Source organism: Oncorhynchus clarkii, chromosome 20 (assembly GCF_045791955.1).
Source record: "Oncorhynchus clarkii lewisi isolate Uvic-CL-2024 chromosome 20, UVic_Ocla_1.0, whole genome shotgun sequence".
NCBI lineage: Eukaryota > Metazoa > Chordata > Actinopteri > Salmoniformes > Salmonidae > Oncorhynchus > Oncorhynchus clarkii.
The window spans coordinates 14,720,419-14,737,004 of record NC_092166.1 but is presented as its reverse complement, the minus strand read 5'-3'; the positions used below and the strand labels follow the sequence as shown (position 1 = coordinate 14,737,004).

At 42.8% G+C, this 16,586-nt stretch overlaps 1 protein-coding gene across 10 annotated transcripts in view; it reads left to right on the top strand.

The window, feature by feature from the left end:
* The first annotated feature begins 1,963 nt into the window (after positions 1-1,963).
* LOC139375980 (amylo-alpha-1, 6-glucosidase, 4-alpha-glucanotransferase a) overlaps positions 1,964-16,586 on the top strand; it is a 34,257-nt gene continuing 19,634 nt past the window's right edge. Inside the window, exons 1-19 of one of the 10 annotated variants that reach the window (XM_071117977.1) lie at positions 1,964-2,119; positions 2,816-2,975; positions 4,596-4,806; positions 5,012-5,181; positions 5,791-5,994; positions 7,271-7,452; positions 8,240-8,351; positions 8,952-9,078; positions 9,215-9,317; positions 9,434-9,531; positions 9,858-9,997; positions 10,469-10,656; positions 10,878-11,001; positions 12,184-12,347; positions 12,756-12,857; positions 13,839-13,994; positions 14,296-14,446; positions 14,710-14,834; positions 15,328-15,440. In XM_071117977.1, the coding sequence (XP_070974078.1) occupies positions 2,891-2,975; positions 4,596-4,806; positions 5,012-5,181; positions 5,791-5,994; positions 7,271-7,452; positions 8,240-8,351; positions 8,952-9,078; positions 9,215-9,317; positions 9,434-9,531; positions 9,858-9,997; positions 10,469-10,656; positions 10,878-11,001; positions 12,184-12,347; positions 12,756-12,857; positions 13,839-13,994; positions 14,296-14,446; positions 14,710-14,834; positions 15,328-15,440 (2,555 nt within the window). In that variant the 5' untranslated portion in view covers positions 1,964-2,119; positions 2,816-2,890. Of the gene's footprint in view, positions 2,120-2,242; positions 2,720-2,815; positions 2,976-4,595; positions 4,807-5,011; positions 5,182-5,790; positions 5,995-7,270; positions 7,453-8,239; positions 8,352-8,951; positions 9,079-9,214; positions 9,318-9,433; positions 9,532-9,857; positions 9,998-10,468; positions 10,657-10,877; positions 11,002-11,765; positions 11,890-12,183; positions 12,348-12,755; positions 12,858-13,838; positions 13,995-14,295; positions 14,447-14,709; positions 14,835-15,327; positions 15,441-16,586 lie in introns of those variants that run through there. The other 9 variants (XM_071117981.1, XM_071117974.1, XM_071117979.1 and 6 more) reach the window with 9 other exon arrangements.

Here is a 16,586-nt window from a genome sequence, read left to right as displayed (position 1 = left end):
CGGCCAGGTCTTGGTAGATTTGCAGTGGTCTGATACTCCTTCCATTTCAACATTATCGCTTGCACAGTGCTCCTTGATGTTTAAAGCTTGGGAAATCTTTTTGTATCCAAATCCGGCTTTAAACTTCTTCACAACAGTATCTCGGACCTGCCTGGTGTGTTCCTTGTTCATCATGATGCTCTCTGCGCTTTTAACGGACCTCTGAGACTATCACAGTGCAGGTGCATTTATACGGAGACTTGATTACACACAGGTGGATTGTATTTATCATCATTAGTCATTTAGGTCAACATTGGATCATTCAGAGATCCTCACTGAACTTCTGGAGATAGTTTGCTGCACTGAAATGAAAGGGGCTGAATAATTTTGCATGCCCAATTTTTCAGTTTTTGATTTGTTAAAAAAGTTTGAAATATCCAATAAATGTCGTTCCACTTCATGATTGTGTCCCACTTGTTGTTGATTCTTCACAAAAAAATACAGTAGCCTGAAATGTGGCAAAAGGTCGCAAAGTTCAAGGGGGCCGAAATACTTTCGCAAGGCACTGTATGTGTTCAATGTGTTCAATGAGACAGCCTCAAATAACACATTCATTTGTATGTATCCACTATACATGAATCTCTGCAAAGTTTGTTTCTGTCATGTCTTGGTTATGTTTGGGTGTCAAACAAAAAAAAACAGATGATTGGTTGACAATAGAGCCTTCCACAATTCAGTCAATGGCCGCAGGATGAAGTTGATGCAGTTGACATGTAGGCGGAAGTCGGGACAATTTCTATCCCCATAATGCAACACATTTTGAAAGGAGGTGACTGACTTGAAAAAAGTGATCCGTTCCAACGTGCCCACAGTCAACGTGCCCATAAGTCAAATTGGAAATGTTCTTGTAGTGTGAAATGAGCTGCAGAAAATAATACATATATACCACATGATTAAATAGAAAACACAGTAATATTGGGCGTGTTAGAGCGAATGACTTTTGTAAATTTGGTGACAATCAGTGGTCAAAGAGTTATGTGGACATGAAGACTGCATGAAATTGACAAAAACCATTTGATCAAAGGTCATTCAGTTTTGACTGCAGTGGACTGCAAATTTCGGAAGTTGCTCTTCACCAACTTCTTCCTGCAGCCATCACCTGCATTGTGGGAAGCTGGATTGTCAACCAATCATTAGGGTGTTTTTGTTTGACCCATGCGAACGTTACCAAAGACGTTACCAAAGATTTAATCAGGAACCAAGGGGATATGTACAATTGATTGTAATATTTGAGGCTCTCTCTCACCAATTGATACTACAATATACACCGGTGGAGGCTGCTGAGGGGAGGACGGCTCATAATAATGGCCGGAATGGAGTATAATGGAGTGAATGTAATGGTATCAAACATGGTTTAATGTGTTTGATACCATTACATTCACTCCATCCAGCCATCATTATGAGCTGTCCTGCCCTCAGCAGTCTCCATTGATATACACACATATATTTTCAGTTTGTGATATGAGGGTTGGAGACTTGTTTATTTCGACATTATAAAGAATATTTTTTATAAACAATGGCAAAACTGCCATGTTGCACTGAGCCTTGCTGTTGGAAAACCATCTCCCCGACTTCACACCTTGGATTTCGTCTACAGCCACGTCTTCTCGGACTGCTTTCACCTTACTACTCCATCGTGAACGTTCTTTATAGCGCGTGAACTCTATTGAGTTCTGCAGTGCAGTCATGTTTCCTACATGTTACCTAACACACGTCCTCTTCATGTAGAAGCAGCGCAATCCTGTTCGCGGTTCTATATTGTATCGTTTCTTATTTAATAAATTATATTGCAACATTTGGTGTTTCAGTCGAATGGTGCGCTGTAATAAGGCCATATAATGTTGCCAAACAGGTAAGATTTGTATTGCACCTGTCTACAAGAAAGTATGATAATACAGCTTTCTTATATTCGTAAATGTACGGTAGTCGGGTTAAAGGTTGATGCAAATCGACACGCCCCCCTGCTCAGATGCCAAGCCTATTCTTCAATACAGGAAAAATACCGATACTTTGTATTTTTGCAAATTACATGAAAGCAACTTTTCACGATGCGTTGAGTATTTAAAGTTTGGTGTTACAGGTGCATAACTTTTTATTTTCGATAGTTTGTAAGCTACGCATAATGTTTCAACACAATTGTGTGTACAGTTTTCGCATTTTGCAGATTCAGGTTTTGTGGTTGTCTGCTTGGTCCTTATACTTTAGTGAGTGGCCGACAGACTGGACACGGTAGATCGAGTATTTAATAGCCTGGTTGGCCTTTTAAGCGACTGAATTCTGGACCTTATCCAGAATGAGTTATGATTTAAATATGGACACTCATGCGCTGCGCAATTTCAAGTGGGCGTTTGTTGACAGTGCGTGTTGGTGATGCGCGCATTGTGGACGCGAGGAGCCGTGGGATACATGCAGTGAACAACTAAAAAAGATTCAAAATTAGGTCTGCCGAATTTAGTTGATAATGGACCGGATTTAAACTGGACCATTGGCTAGCTACATGGTTTCCAATTCTGGATAAAAGGCTGCCTGCCAATTGCCTCAAGTGACAGCTCCACTTCTAAGAACTTCACCATTGTAGTGACTATTATCACATTCAAAATGCATTGATCTTTAAGAACTGGATCCAGTTGTCCAATTTCAACCACACCATTCAGCTGTCACAACGTGTCAACAATATTATGTTAGAAACTGCAATAGGCTGCTAAAATGTAACTATTTTTAGACAGCTGAAATATGTTGTTGATGGCTGGTGACATATTACATTTTTTTTCAACAGGAGGTTCTCGGAAAAAGAAAATCCATATCATCATCCCCTGTACAGTAAAGGACGACCTATATAGGCAAAGTCAAAATGTCCCTCCAGACAAAACAAGTCAGAGTCCTGGTCCTCAACGATATGGAACAGCTGGGAAGGACACTCTTCCGCCTGGACCAAGGTACCTGGACATTATTTCCCTTTTTATGCATGACTTAGGCCACCATGGTATTGATTCATTGAGAATGAGAATAACGTTACAGTTAAGGTGGTATTTAAACATGAGACGTGTAGAAATATTTGCTAGTGTGCTGTTTCTATAGATAGCCCATGGGGAGTATGGTTGCAGGCAGACACAGGCATGTCCCTCCCTGTATTGTTGCATTGCAGTTTTTGAACATTTTGTTATTCTGTAGTTTTTTGTTGTTGTTCTTGTGAGGTGAGAGTGTTGCCTTGTTTTAGTTTAATATAGACCAAATTATTGCATGAATTCAGACATCTGTTGGTCATCCAAGATTTCCAGTATACAAATGCATCAACGTTTTCTAGATAACACTGATGTTATACACAATCCGTAATAGCCTCATCCCAGCCATTATTAATTTTAATTCAGTGATATCTGGTAACATGATACTATTATGAGACAAAGCCAACATAGTTTTCGTCCTTAAGAAGAGATTCTGGTTTAGATGATTCAAATAATCTTGTTCATTGCCTAAATTATATTCATAAACCACAAGTACAGTTGCACAGCAACAACAGGAAATAGTGGAGATCCAGTATCTCTCCACTTCTCCAGTTGAGCAACTGCAGCGTTGCAGTCTCAACCATACTTGATAAGGCAGCTGCTGCTGAGCTTATCAGCAGAATCTATTTTCAGAGATCAGACAACTCATTGTTATTCCTATATCTATCAATAACTTATAGTCTAGGGCAGGGATGGGCAACTTTAAAGGGGTGGGTGCCACAAAAAATCTGAACTCATCGCGGGAGGGGGCCGCAGTGGCTCTCGGGTCTGCGTACCTACCCACATTCATACCCACACATGCAATCAGAGCCGGCCCTAGCCTTTTGGGGGCCCTAAGTGAAGTATTTTGTTGCCCCCCTCTCCCCTCTTGACAGTGGAGAAAATAACTTGAAGTTTTAGAGTTAATTTCTGAAATTGTACATAGTTTGCCATGGGACAGAGAGATTTGGAAATGTTCTAACTAATTTCATAGAATTCTACTTGTTTTGCCATGGTGGTGGCGAGAAAAATGTTCCGCCCATCCCTGGTCTATGGCAACTAGACTTTAAGGGGGGGTTTAGCAGATTAAGGGGTGGTTTACGCAGATTAAGGGGTGGTTTACGCAGATTAAGGGGTGGTTTACACAGATTAAGGGGTGGTTTACACAGATTAAGGAGTGGTTTACACAGATTAAGGGGTGGTTTACACAGATTAAGGGGTGGTTTAGCAGATTAAGGTGTGGTTTCCACAGATTAAGCCAAGTACTAGACTGAAAATCAAACTCAATGTAGAGTTGAAGATTATTTGTATTCCGGGACTAGGCAAAATATGTGTCTGGGAAACTGGTCCCAAATGTGTTAGCTGGTTCATTAATAGCAATGTGCAAAATCTCCTTTCTTGCATTTTTTGGAGAATGAGTAGCAAATGTTGGTTGAAACGGATTGTAGTCAGTTTGTGGTGCATTCAAAAGCATGGCGAAAGGGGGGACGTAACTTGATCCATGTGCCTTGCAGCATACAATCATAGAAATATATTGTATTCTCAGGCCTGTTTGTACTATATGTTTCTTCTAAGGCTTTGAGCTCCAGTTCCGTCTGGGCCCTACTCTCCAGGGAAAACATGTGCATGTGCACACTAACTACCCTGCTCCGGGCAAACACTTTGACCGTCACACCTTCCAGGCCCTGGCCTGGCACAACCCCATGGGAAGAGAGGACGACTCTGACAAGTTTTGCACCCTAGACCTACAGATCGCTGGATCATACCAATACTACTTTGGTCACGGGTGAGAGTTAAGCACTATTGTAATAGAGACCAGTATTCATATTGCATTTCTACATGAGCCACAACATCACTGAGCAACTATAGCTTTGTGTTCTATGTTCAAGTTGGACCATTGTCCAGATTGTCTTCATATAATAATGTATTGTCCTTATATAATGCTTGATATCACCACTATAATTAAATATTCTACATGTTTTCACCCCCAGCCATGAGGAGAAGTCAGGCGGTGGCTACATAGTGGTGGACCCAGTGCTGCGTGCCGGGGCTGACAACCACCACGTCCATCTGGACTGTATCACCATCCAGACCTACCTGTCCAAATGCCTGGGACACCTGGATGACTGGCCAGCCAGACTGAGGGTGGCCAAAGAGTCTGGTGAGAGAGAAGGGTGACGTCTTTATGCCAGCCTGCTTTTACCTGTACTTCTCTTCCATACTTGTCCTGGAGGGCTGTCTAGTCTGTGTAGGGCTTTAATTGTTCCAACCCAGGACTAGAGTACCTGATTCAACTAGTCATCAACTAAATTAGCTGTACAGTATTAGGTGTGTTATGCCCGCAGTTTTCCTGGATCAAGAGCGAAGAATTGTCTTGTAAGTCCGTCGTCTCACCAGGAAGTTTGAATCCCATTTAACAGGTTTGGCAGAATTTGTTTTAGGTCATCTACGGACACCAGTTCAGTTCATGGTTCCAAGTCAATGTTTACACTACATTTTCATCTTGTCATTTTGCAATATCCCAGGCTTGTCCTCACTTGACAATAGAAAGAGGGTTAGTTTAATCATTAACAAGCTGGTTCCAAAACACATACTGTATGTAGTAGTAATAACCGTACATGGATTAAAGTGAAATGGAAAGCATAGCTATCATGCCATGCGAGGATGCCATTCCCTGAGTTTTTCGTATGAAACTTAATCAACTAAGTAAACTGAGAACATTTAGCTCCAATGCTTGGATATTAACAAATTCATTTTGTTTGTTTCACAGGCTACAACATGATCCACTTCACCCCACTCCAGACTCTAGGGATATCCAGGTCCTGCTACTCTCTAGCTGACCAACTAAGCCTGAACCCAGAGTTTTCACCACCGGGAAAGAACTACACCTGGACAGAAGTGGGAGAGTTGGTGCAGAAACTGAAGAAAGAGTGGAATATGATCTGTATCACTGACGTGGTCTACAATCACACAGGTGTGTAGGTGGAACGTGGGGTGAACGTGTGCCTATGCGAGTGCGTGTCTTCGTCTGTTTGGTTGAAGGGTCATTGCAACAGCTGCGTATTAGGTTAGAGATGTTGCTTCACAGTCCGTAACTGTGAGGCCATACCTAAAGAGCAGTTCCTCTCAAAGTCCTGAGAACAAGTACCAGCATTGTCAAAGAGCCAGGCAGGTCTCACAATTCATAGGTTAACAGTCTTATATCATTAAATAACCTCTACATCTACAACATTTTTAAAGTCCCACTCTAGCCAATGTTTGCATACTGCATGTCTCTTACTGAATGTAGACTAGGGAAAGGTCACTAGGAAAAGGCCACAGTCTCTAAAATAATGACGAGTCATGGTCCTCGAGTCTAGAGCGAGCTTTAAAGATGAGTGGCGTGTTAAAAATACCCTCCCTAGATAATTCTGCACCACTTGGTCATGGCTGCTGGTGAACCCAGTCTGTGTGTGTGCAGCCCTGCAGCCAAGCTGTGGCATAACAGAATCTATGTGACTAGCATGCTAAGCTAAAAGAGAGAATGCTTTCATTGACTCTAGCTCCTATTGATTAGATGTGTTTTGAATGGAACCTGTGTCAAAGTGGCTCCTTGCCATTGGTTCAGCGCTGGTTTCTTTTGTCTTCAGTGTTTGAGTGTGGTGTTTGCATGGAGGTAGTTGAGTTGTTTTTCTATTGTCTACTAGTTTATATTCAGGGCAGTTGTATCCTTTATGGTTTGCAAGTGTCTGTAATAAGGTTCAGTGTACTGTAGGTAGCCTGCTTCAGAAACCTAGGTAAGGCTTGGAGAGGATGAGGTCTTGAGAGCAGCACTCTATGGCCAAGACCCAGTATTGTGAAAGGTCAGATGGTCAGAGAAACCTTATCTCCATGGCAGCTTAAAGGCCATGTGCTGACTGATGTCCAGAAACCTGCTGAACTCTATGATCTGTGGTCAGTGTATTATCTGAGAAATAACCTAGATCAAAAGTGAAAATGTTCAGTGTTTACATAAAAACAACATATTTTTCATGCAAAAAAAAGTCTCTAGGGTTTACTCGAGTGCAGAGATACTACCGCTGCCATTTTGGTCATGTGCCCAACGATTATCCTACCACTGATAGAAGGTTAGTTCTCAGTGAGTGTCTGCATAGAATCAATGAACCTTCATTCCCCTCTGTAATATTCCTTGACAAAGGCCTCAATGTCCTCCATAACTGAGGATTTCAGTGTGGTAACTGTTGCTTTGTGTGCTTTCCCTGCCTGTGCAGCCGCCAACAGCCCGTGGATCAAGGAGCATCCTGAGTGTGGTTACAACCTGGTCAACTCCCCCCACCTGAGGTCAGCCTGGGTGCTGGACCGGGCCATATGGCACATGACCTGCAACATGGCTGACGCTAAGTACGCTGCTATGGGCCTCCCCGCCCAGGTCCAAAACGAGGGGCACCTCAATGTGAGTGTCTTGAGGTTTACTTTCTCAGCTAGGATTGTGAAATTCCAACCTTCCCAAAATTCCCATGTTTAAAAAAATAATACATCCCGGTTGGAGGATTCTTGGAATCAGGAGGGAATAAGCAGGAGGGAATCCTCAAACTGGGAACTTAAAGGCACAGTGCAGTCAAACATTTTATATTTCTGTGTTTTATATATATTTCCACACTGAGGTTGGAATAAAATAGTGAAAAGATGATAATCCACTTTTAGTGTAAGAGCTGTTTGAAGAGACTGCCTGGAATTTCAGCCCGTTTTGGTGAGATGGATTTTTGGCCTGCCTGGTGACATCACCATGGAGTAAATTTGTCAATAGACCAATAAGAAAGAGTTACAAATCTCTCTACCAATAACATATAGTTTTCAGTTTTCCCCTCTCTACTCAGAACACTCCCAGAGAGTCCTAGCAAAATTCTTACTTGAGAAATTGCTATTTTCTAACAAGCTATTTCTTTTTTTTTACCATTTTAATGAAAACAACCACAGTAAGGTGTCTAATTTTTATCCAGAAATGATTTGATATTGAGATAAAAATGGCTGCATTGGACCTTTAAGGAAAGCTTACTTAATTTTTGTACCCTGGCAAAAGCACTATAATGGTGGTCTAGAGTTTTTCCTGGTCATGTCAGATGTGGTCAGGAAAAACTCCAGGGCCTTATACATAACACCTCGTTCGGTTTGTCTTAATGAAATTGTGAGCTCCTTTTGTGAAGACCTAAACCTTTATTTTTTTATTTTACCTCTCTAAGGCGATCCGCAGTGTTTTGTGGGAGCAGGTGTTCCCCAAGGTCAAGCTGTGGGAATTCTTCCAGGTCAAAATCGAGAGCACTGTGGAGGAGTTCAGGACCCTGCTCACAGAAGGTGGGAGCATTCAACTGAGCACTGTACAGCACTGTTTTTATCTTTCTGTTCATGACATCTGCTGTGTCATTATAATACATGGTGTGTATTCACAAGGAAGCAAGCAGGCCAAAATGTGGAGAGACCTACCTACTTACATGAACTTGTCCAATAACAAACTCTCATTTTCATTGCAGAATGTTTAATACGGTTTGCTATGGTGTGCACTAATGAATACACCTTTGATTTATAAACACCTTATGCCAGACTGTTGTTCAAAAGAGTAACCATCTCCTCTTCTTATGAGCTCCACCTGTCCAAACAGTGACCGTGTATGGATTCGCATGAGAAGTAGAGCCAAGTCACAGTCAAACAGGCACCTACCTCCACCTCAGTTTGTCCATGTCTGATGTGAAACAAATGACTCCATAAAAAAGAAACATCATATAAATGAGGAGAAATTGCAAAAGTGTTGTTGATTTATCATTTATCCAATGTTCTTTTTTTGATAGCTATAATTTCTCAGTCAGAGAAATTGTGATTTGGTATTGAGGATATGCTTGAATGTGTTGGTATTGATGAAGTAATTTATATGTTGTGGTATTATGTGATTGGACTCAGGAGCGAAACCAGACCAGAAGAAGACTGAGGGTAAACAGGGACTTAAGATCATCCAGGACCCCAAGTTCAGGCGGTTCGGAAATAAAGTGGACATGGACTCTGCTCTGGAGACCTTTGTGCCTCACAGGTTTGTGTGTGTGTGTGATGAAACGATGATCATGACTTAACATCAGTTCATTGAGTAGATTCTCTTGAATGAATCGATCCCCAAATCTAAAGCCAAGTCTCATCCTACACATTGTCGATTCTTTGTCCCTGTCCAGCCGCAGTCCTCAAGCCATTCTGGAGGCCTGTAACTGGCTGTGGGGGAGATTGGAGGAGATCAATAAAGAGCAGTACCAGCAGATGTTACAGCACCAGGAGCAGGTAGGGCACACTCCCGCCACCCCCAGCAGTAGCTCTGGTATGTACCATACGTGTTTCTGGGTAATGTAGTCTGTCCATTTTACAATTCTTTGTTCTGCTTATTTTTTTCCAAACAGGCTGCTAACTGCATCGTGGGAAATGTAGTTTATGAGCGCCTGGCTGACCACGGGCCCAAGCTGGGCCCCGTCACCAGGAAAGACCCTATTGTGACCAGGTATGCTGTGTGTGCTAACTGTATGTAGATTTTAAAAGGCTTGATTAATTAGTTTACTTCACTCACATTAATATAAAAACAGATTTAGAAACAAGGTCTACAGTATTAAGACTGTAATGTTAAAGAAGGAGATTAACTTTATTTCCTGGCATTGAGAAAATGGGGAGTTCCATCTGTGACATCAGCGATTATATCATGCTAAGCTTATTTAAACAGGAGTGCCTTCCTTAGAGCCGAAGCAGTCATGCACATCTAAATACAATTTGGGTCATTTGTTTACACCTCATTCTGGATCCAAATAAATAAATGAGTTTGTATGTTGACAGATACTTCACCTTCCCATTCGAGGAGAAAAGCCTGGAGGAAGACTTGCCAATGATGGACCAGCCAGACAAGGCCAGTCACTTCCTGGCTCACAACGGCTGGGTGATGGGAGATGACCCTCTTAGGAACTTTGCTGAGCCAGGTCCATACTTTTTATTTTCTCCACTGTTCCCGAGCTCTGGGAATGTTGGAGCTCAGTCAATTGTTTTAAATTGTAATAATTCAAACGTGTGCTTTTATCTAGAACCACTTGCAATAAGCGCATTCAGCTAAGGAAGATAACTTTATGCTCACTTTTTTCTTCAGGGCAAAGACCAGTGTCTCTCTATGGGTCAATGACATGCAAACAGTGTAGAGATGCGTGATCAAGTCACTCTGATTAAGAACAACTCCTATATTACCAAACATATTTAGCCTAAGTGATAGAGATGAATATAAAGATACATTTTTAGTTCAGACTTAAGACACAAAAAGCTGGAAATGGTGATGCTGGTTCTGTGGAATGATCAGGTTACCACAAGGGGGAGCCAGTGTGATGTAAATATAATTCCCAGTGTTACTAAAGGCCAAGTCTGAGAATTGAAAGAAAACAAATGCCTCTCCATCTTTCCAGGCTCCAACGTGTACATCAGGAGAGAGTTGATCTGCTGGGGCGACAGTGTCAAACTTCGCTACGGCAACAAGCCCGAGGACTGTCCCTACCTGTGGGCCCACATGCAGAAGTACACCGAGATCACGGCCAAGCACTTCGCTGGGGTCCGCCTGGACAACTGTCACTCCACCCCTCTGCATGTCGCTGAGGTACTGTACACAATTCCATTCAGTCTGAGCCATTGAGTTTGTTATTACACTCCATGTAGGCCATGCTATCTATGAAACCCATAACGTTACTGTATGGCCAATTAATACGATTCAGGTATCTTCCAAGATAATTGATACAGTTGATGTATGAGTAAAGTTAGTGATAATTCGCTGTAAAGTGACAAAACAATGTCATTACTGAAACCACTCTCCTTCCGTAGCACATGCTGTCTGCAGCCAGGGCGATCAGGCCCAACCTGTATGTAATCGCTGAGCTCTTTACGGGCAGCGAGCTGATTGACAATGTGTTTGTTAACCGCCTGGGGATAACCAGTCTTGTCAGAGGTACTGGACGTTGACATGTAGTAGATACAGCACTGGAGTGGTGGGGGTTGAATCCCAGGTTACACTTTATTTGACGTATCTGGTGTTTACTAGACATTCAATTGAAAATGTTTATTTAAATGTCATAATAATTGCATTTTGGTGTCTTTGAGATTAATTGTAAAACAGATATATTTGTAACATCTGGTACCAGTTTCTTCAAAGCACATACCAGAAAGCATCGTTGGTTACATCATCATTTTTGAGTAAACACCAAATACCATCTTAGGACAGTAAAATAAAGTGTTACCTAAAAGGTTTTGTTTTGGCATGACACTAAATCTAGTCTCTGTTTTTGTCTCTTTCTGTGTGTCTCTTGTCTTTAATATCTCCCATTTTACAATCCTCATTTCATCATTCCTATACCTCACTTTACATACTATCTCGCTCTCTGCCAAACATTTTTGCATTAAACATATCACCTTTCTTTTACTTCCTGGTCTAAACACCTCATTGACCTTTTGACCTTTATCATTGGCGTCCTCCTCACCCTGTTATCGGTTCCCTTCTCATATTTCTGTCTCTTTGTTTGGTTTGTGTTTGGTGTTTGGGTTGTTTTCTTTTGAACCTTGAACCCCCTCTTCCATACTAACCTGGTTTCCTGCTTAGCTTCGTCGTACCTCCCTACATTTCGACTTCTTCTCCCTCTCCTTCCTCTACCCTCTACGCCCACGCTCTCTGTGCTTTAACCCACCGTTGACTGACCTGTGGATGTGGACATGTAGTACATGTTGGACGTGGCTCGTGTGTTGAGGCCCAGTCTGTACGTGGTGGCTGAGCTGTTCACGGGCAGCGAGGACCTGGACAATGTCTTTGTGACTAAGCTAGGCATTACCTCGCTCATCAGAGGTAGGATTGCACACCACTAGCTTGGTCCCAGAATGGTTTGTGCAGTCTTGCCAACTCCTTTGGTTATTGACATTAATGACCATAGGAGTTGGTAAGACACCACAAACAGATCTGAGACCAGGTTAACGCATCACTGCATCTGTGAATGAAACATTGTACCAACGGGCGTTCTCAATTCCAGTATGTTGACACCATTGTGCATGTTGACACCATTGTATGTGATTGAAAAGACTACAAACTAATACAGTGGTGTAACTGTGAACCCCTCCCTCCCTCTCTTCCTGGCCCCTCCAGAGGCAATGAGTGCAGGGGACAGTCACGAGGAGGGCAGGCTTGTGTACCGGTATGGAGGGGAGCCTGTCGGGGCCTTCGTCCAGCCCAGCCTCCGCCCCCTGGTGCCCAGCATCGCCCACGCCATGTTCCTGGACGTCACCCATGACAACGAGTGCCCCATCCAGGTACTTTATTCTTAGCCTATCCTTGACTTCCGCTATTCAGGTACATCACAGTGTTATAGTGGCCATTGCTATTTCATTGCTGTAAATAAAATATCTAGGTACTATTTCAATATGCACAATAGCTGGCATACTGCTGCTTAGAATGAAGCAATTATATTGGCCATGCATTCTAAGTGGTATGCTATTGTGTGCATTGCAGGAAAATTCTCCTGCAACAAGGTGATCTGTTGAGAGCCTGGTTGATTTCAGTATGAACTTTTGGTTTAATTCCAGCACAATATGAAACTCCAGTGAGGTGTGTGTGCTGTTTCCATGTTTACTCTCTGGGAACATTTCCCCTAGTGGCAAAAAAGAGACAACCACAAACCTTGGTGTGTGTCAATTCCTTTGTTGTTGTCTATGTTCCAGCTCCGCTCTGCGTATGACTCGCTCCCCAGTTCTGCCATCGTCTCAATGGCCTGCTGTTGCTCTGGCAGCACCAGGGGATATGATGAGATGGTGCCTCACCAGGTAACTCTCTCACCTTTTCTTGGTCATAACAGTATAATGACTTTTAGACAGATATCTGTATATCTTAAATGCATATACACCACTATAGCATCACAATATCTTAAATTACTAAGTATAAAGCCAAGGAGTTTAGAATGATGGTAGCTAGTTACCCCTGGTATCATATGTAGAATTTCAGGAAAGGAGATTTATAACTGCAACATTTCTCTCCGGCCCATAGGAACATTTGTAGAATTGCAGGAAATTATGTTTAAAACTGCAAAATGTTCTCTACTCCAATAAGAGGGGTGTGAATATTTTTTTATTTATTTACATTTTTTTAATCTTTATTTAACTAGGCAAGTCAGTTAAGAACAAATTCTTATTTACAATGACGGCCTAAGAAGGGGGGCAGAACAACATATTTTTACCTTGTCAGCTCGGGGATTCGATCTTACAACCTTTCGGTTACTAGCCCAACGCTCTAACCACTAGGCTACCTGCTGTGGGAGTTTGTTACTATGCTGATTAAATGACAATATCCATCTGGACCTTTGCCATCTAGGAAATTTGTGTGACTGGACCTTCTCAAATAGTACTTGAGCACCGCTGCCTGGACTAGACTCTTTAGTGACCATCTCTCCTGCCTGGACCAGACTCTTTAGTGACCATCTCTCCTGCCTGGACCAGACTCTTTAGTGACCATCTCTCCTGCCTGGACTAGACTCTTTAGTGACCATCTCTCCTGCCTGGACTAGACTCTTTAGTGACCATCTCTCCTGCCTGGACTAGACTCTTTAGTGACCATCTCTCCTGCCTGGACTAGACTCTTTAGTGACCATCTCTCCTGCCTGGACTAGACTCTTTAGTGACCATCTCTCCTGCCTGGACTAGACTCTTTAGTGACCATCTCTCCTGCCTGGACCAGACTCTTTAGTGACCATTTCTCCTGCCTGGACTAGACTCCTTCAGTGACCATCTCTCCTGCCTGTCTGCCTGTAGATCTCAGTGGTCAAGGAGGAGCGTTTCTACCCCAAGTGGAACCCTGAAGCCAAGGCCTCGTCACCCGGGGAGGTCAACTTGAAGACGGGTATCATCGCTGGCAAGCTGGCCCTCAACAAAATGCACCAAGAACTGGCTTCCAAGGGCTTCAACCAGGTGGGTGTGTGGGGGAATGGGTGTTCGTCTGACTCAATCTCAAACCAATTTCTTGCCCATATCCATATGCCTTTGAATGGGTATTGGCAACATGGTGAATGGTAATTGTAGACTGGATTAAATAGATATGACATAGCAGTTACTCCTATTTAGTCCTTTGAGATGTGAAGAGTAGTCGATAATAACCAAAGGATAATTTTGGCCCTACAGTATTCAGGTCAGCATGTGTGTGTGAATGTGGAAATGTATTTGCCTGATAAAAGTTGTTTGTAACACTGCTTGTCCCTTGGCCCTCTCCTAGGTGTACGTTGACCAGGTGGACGAGGACATTGTAGCGGTGACACGTCACTGTCCCAGCACCCACCAGTCTGTGGTGGCCGTGTGTCGCACTGCCTTCCATAACCCCAAACACCACCAGTACAGGAAGGAGGTTCCCCCCATGTTTATCCCTGGTGTGATGCTTCACTGTTACCATAAACAAGACACTGTCCTCAGAATGGGCTATCTATAAAAATACAATTATACTTGAGTGGCCTATGTCATTCATCTTCAGAACTCTAGAATGTGCTGATAATGGCAGCCATCTTAGTCAGGGATCATTTAAAACCAGTATAATTGGAGAGAAAAAAATGTCAAGAGAGGCACAGGAGAACACTACTGACCTGGATGCACCTACTATTTTAACACAATCCCCTTCATCTCTCTCCATCTCCAGGTAAAATTGAGGAGGTCATTCTGGAGGCGCGTATCATTGACCGGCAAGCCGGCACCTACAAGAAGTGCGAGAAGTACATCAATGGCATGCCGGAGTACACCGTGGAGATTAAGGAGCACATCCAGGTGACGTGACGCTGGGAATGTGGGTAATAATTAGTTGTTTAGGCCTCCTGTCACAATGGGCTTGAGCAGTAAAGATCGCCTTGTGAAAAATATTTCCTCTCAAACCAAACAAATCCATTTTCAGACTGGGTCTTGAAAAACAAGAAGCTTCAGTGGCATCTGGTTACATTTCACAAGCTGGTATTGTGTCTGTATTCTGTCTGGAATGTTTGTCAGTTTCTGTTGAATGCCATTTAGTTTACAGTGCATTTGGAAAATATTCAGACCCCTTGACTTTTTCCACATTTTGTTACGTTACAGCCTAATTCTAAAATGGATGAACAATAAAATCCTCCTCAATCTACACACAATATTTGGTTATATAGACCAGCAAAAGCCATTTCATAATTGTCCTCAACTCTCCTCTCAATCGCCCATTGTGGACCTTCATACTGTTTTATGTGGTAGTGAAACATTATTCACCCCTGGTCTTCTGTGTCCCCTGTCACCCCAGCTGAAAGATAGTGGCGTTGTAAAACACGCAGGCGTGACGTCTAAGGGCAGCAGTGAGTTTGTCCAGGAGATCATCTTCGAGCGCCTCACCCCTGGCAGCGTCATCGCTTTCAGGTCAGAGGTCATGATGAGCAGACCAATATATACACCCATTAAATAGAATTTCAAAGCATAGTCTATTGTAACACACACCAATGAGGGATATTTTCTGGCCAGTTTGGCCCCCTATTGTACACGGTTGTTTAGTCCCTATTGTCCACTCACAACTCACAGATAATACTGTTGACTCTGCACCCCTTCGATAGCTCAGTTGGTAGAGCGGAGGACTGTAGATAAAATAGCAGTGGTCCTTAGGTCGCGGGTTCAAATTCGGCTCGAAGGAAGAAACCTTTCCCTCTAGCTTTTGGCTGACCTTTCATGGCATAAATCCAGGAATCTCTCCAGCCTTGAAGAGCCTGTACAGTATGTCTCCTAGCCTGACCCCAAATCGGTTAGGTCGGGGGATTGTGGACGCCAGGTCATCTGATGCAGCACTCATCACTCTCCTTCTTGGTAAAATAGCCATTACACAGCCTGGAGGTGTGTTGGATCATTGTCCTGTAGAAAAACAAATGATAGTCCCACTAAGCCCAAACCAGATGGGATGGCGTATCACTGCAGAATGCTGTGGTAGCCATGCTGGTTAAGTGTGCCTTGAATTCTAAATAAATCACAGACAGTGTCACCAGCAAAGCACCCCCACACCATAACACATTGTCCTCCATGCTTTTTGGAAGCAAACCACTCGATTTCGTCTCTGCGTTATATTGGCATCGAACATGTCACCCTCCCTAGGAAAGGGGGTGACCTTGATAATTTATTGTTAAAATGAGAGGCTGCTTGGATCTTTAATTTAAAGACCCTTGCTCCCTTTGGTCTCAAAAACGTAGACTTTGATCTGAAGCCATTCTTGTGCTTATTGTGACTTTGCCATTGTAATTGTTTGTAAGCTTGTGTAGTCTAAAATGAATCTATGATCGTATGCTATCCATTTGTTTTTTTTATGCTGTTCCTTGTATGCCATTTTAATATTTGAGAATTAACCAATGATATTAGGCCATTCTTGGCCATGATTACAGACACCTGTGTGTCTTTTGACACCATATAAACGAGTCACCCTGCAGTGTTTGTGATTATACCCTGATGAAGACAGCTTGCCTGTCGAAACGTTAAGTGTGAAATACACATGCAGAGATCATCCGCTCACCCACATCATTTCAC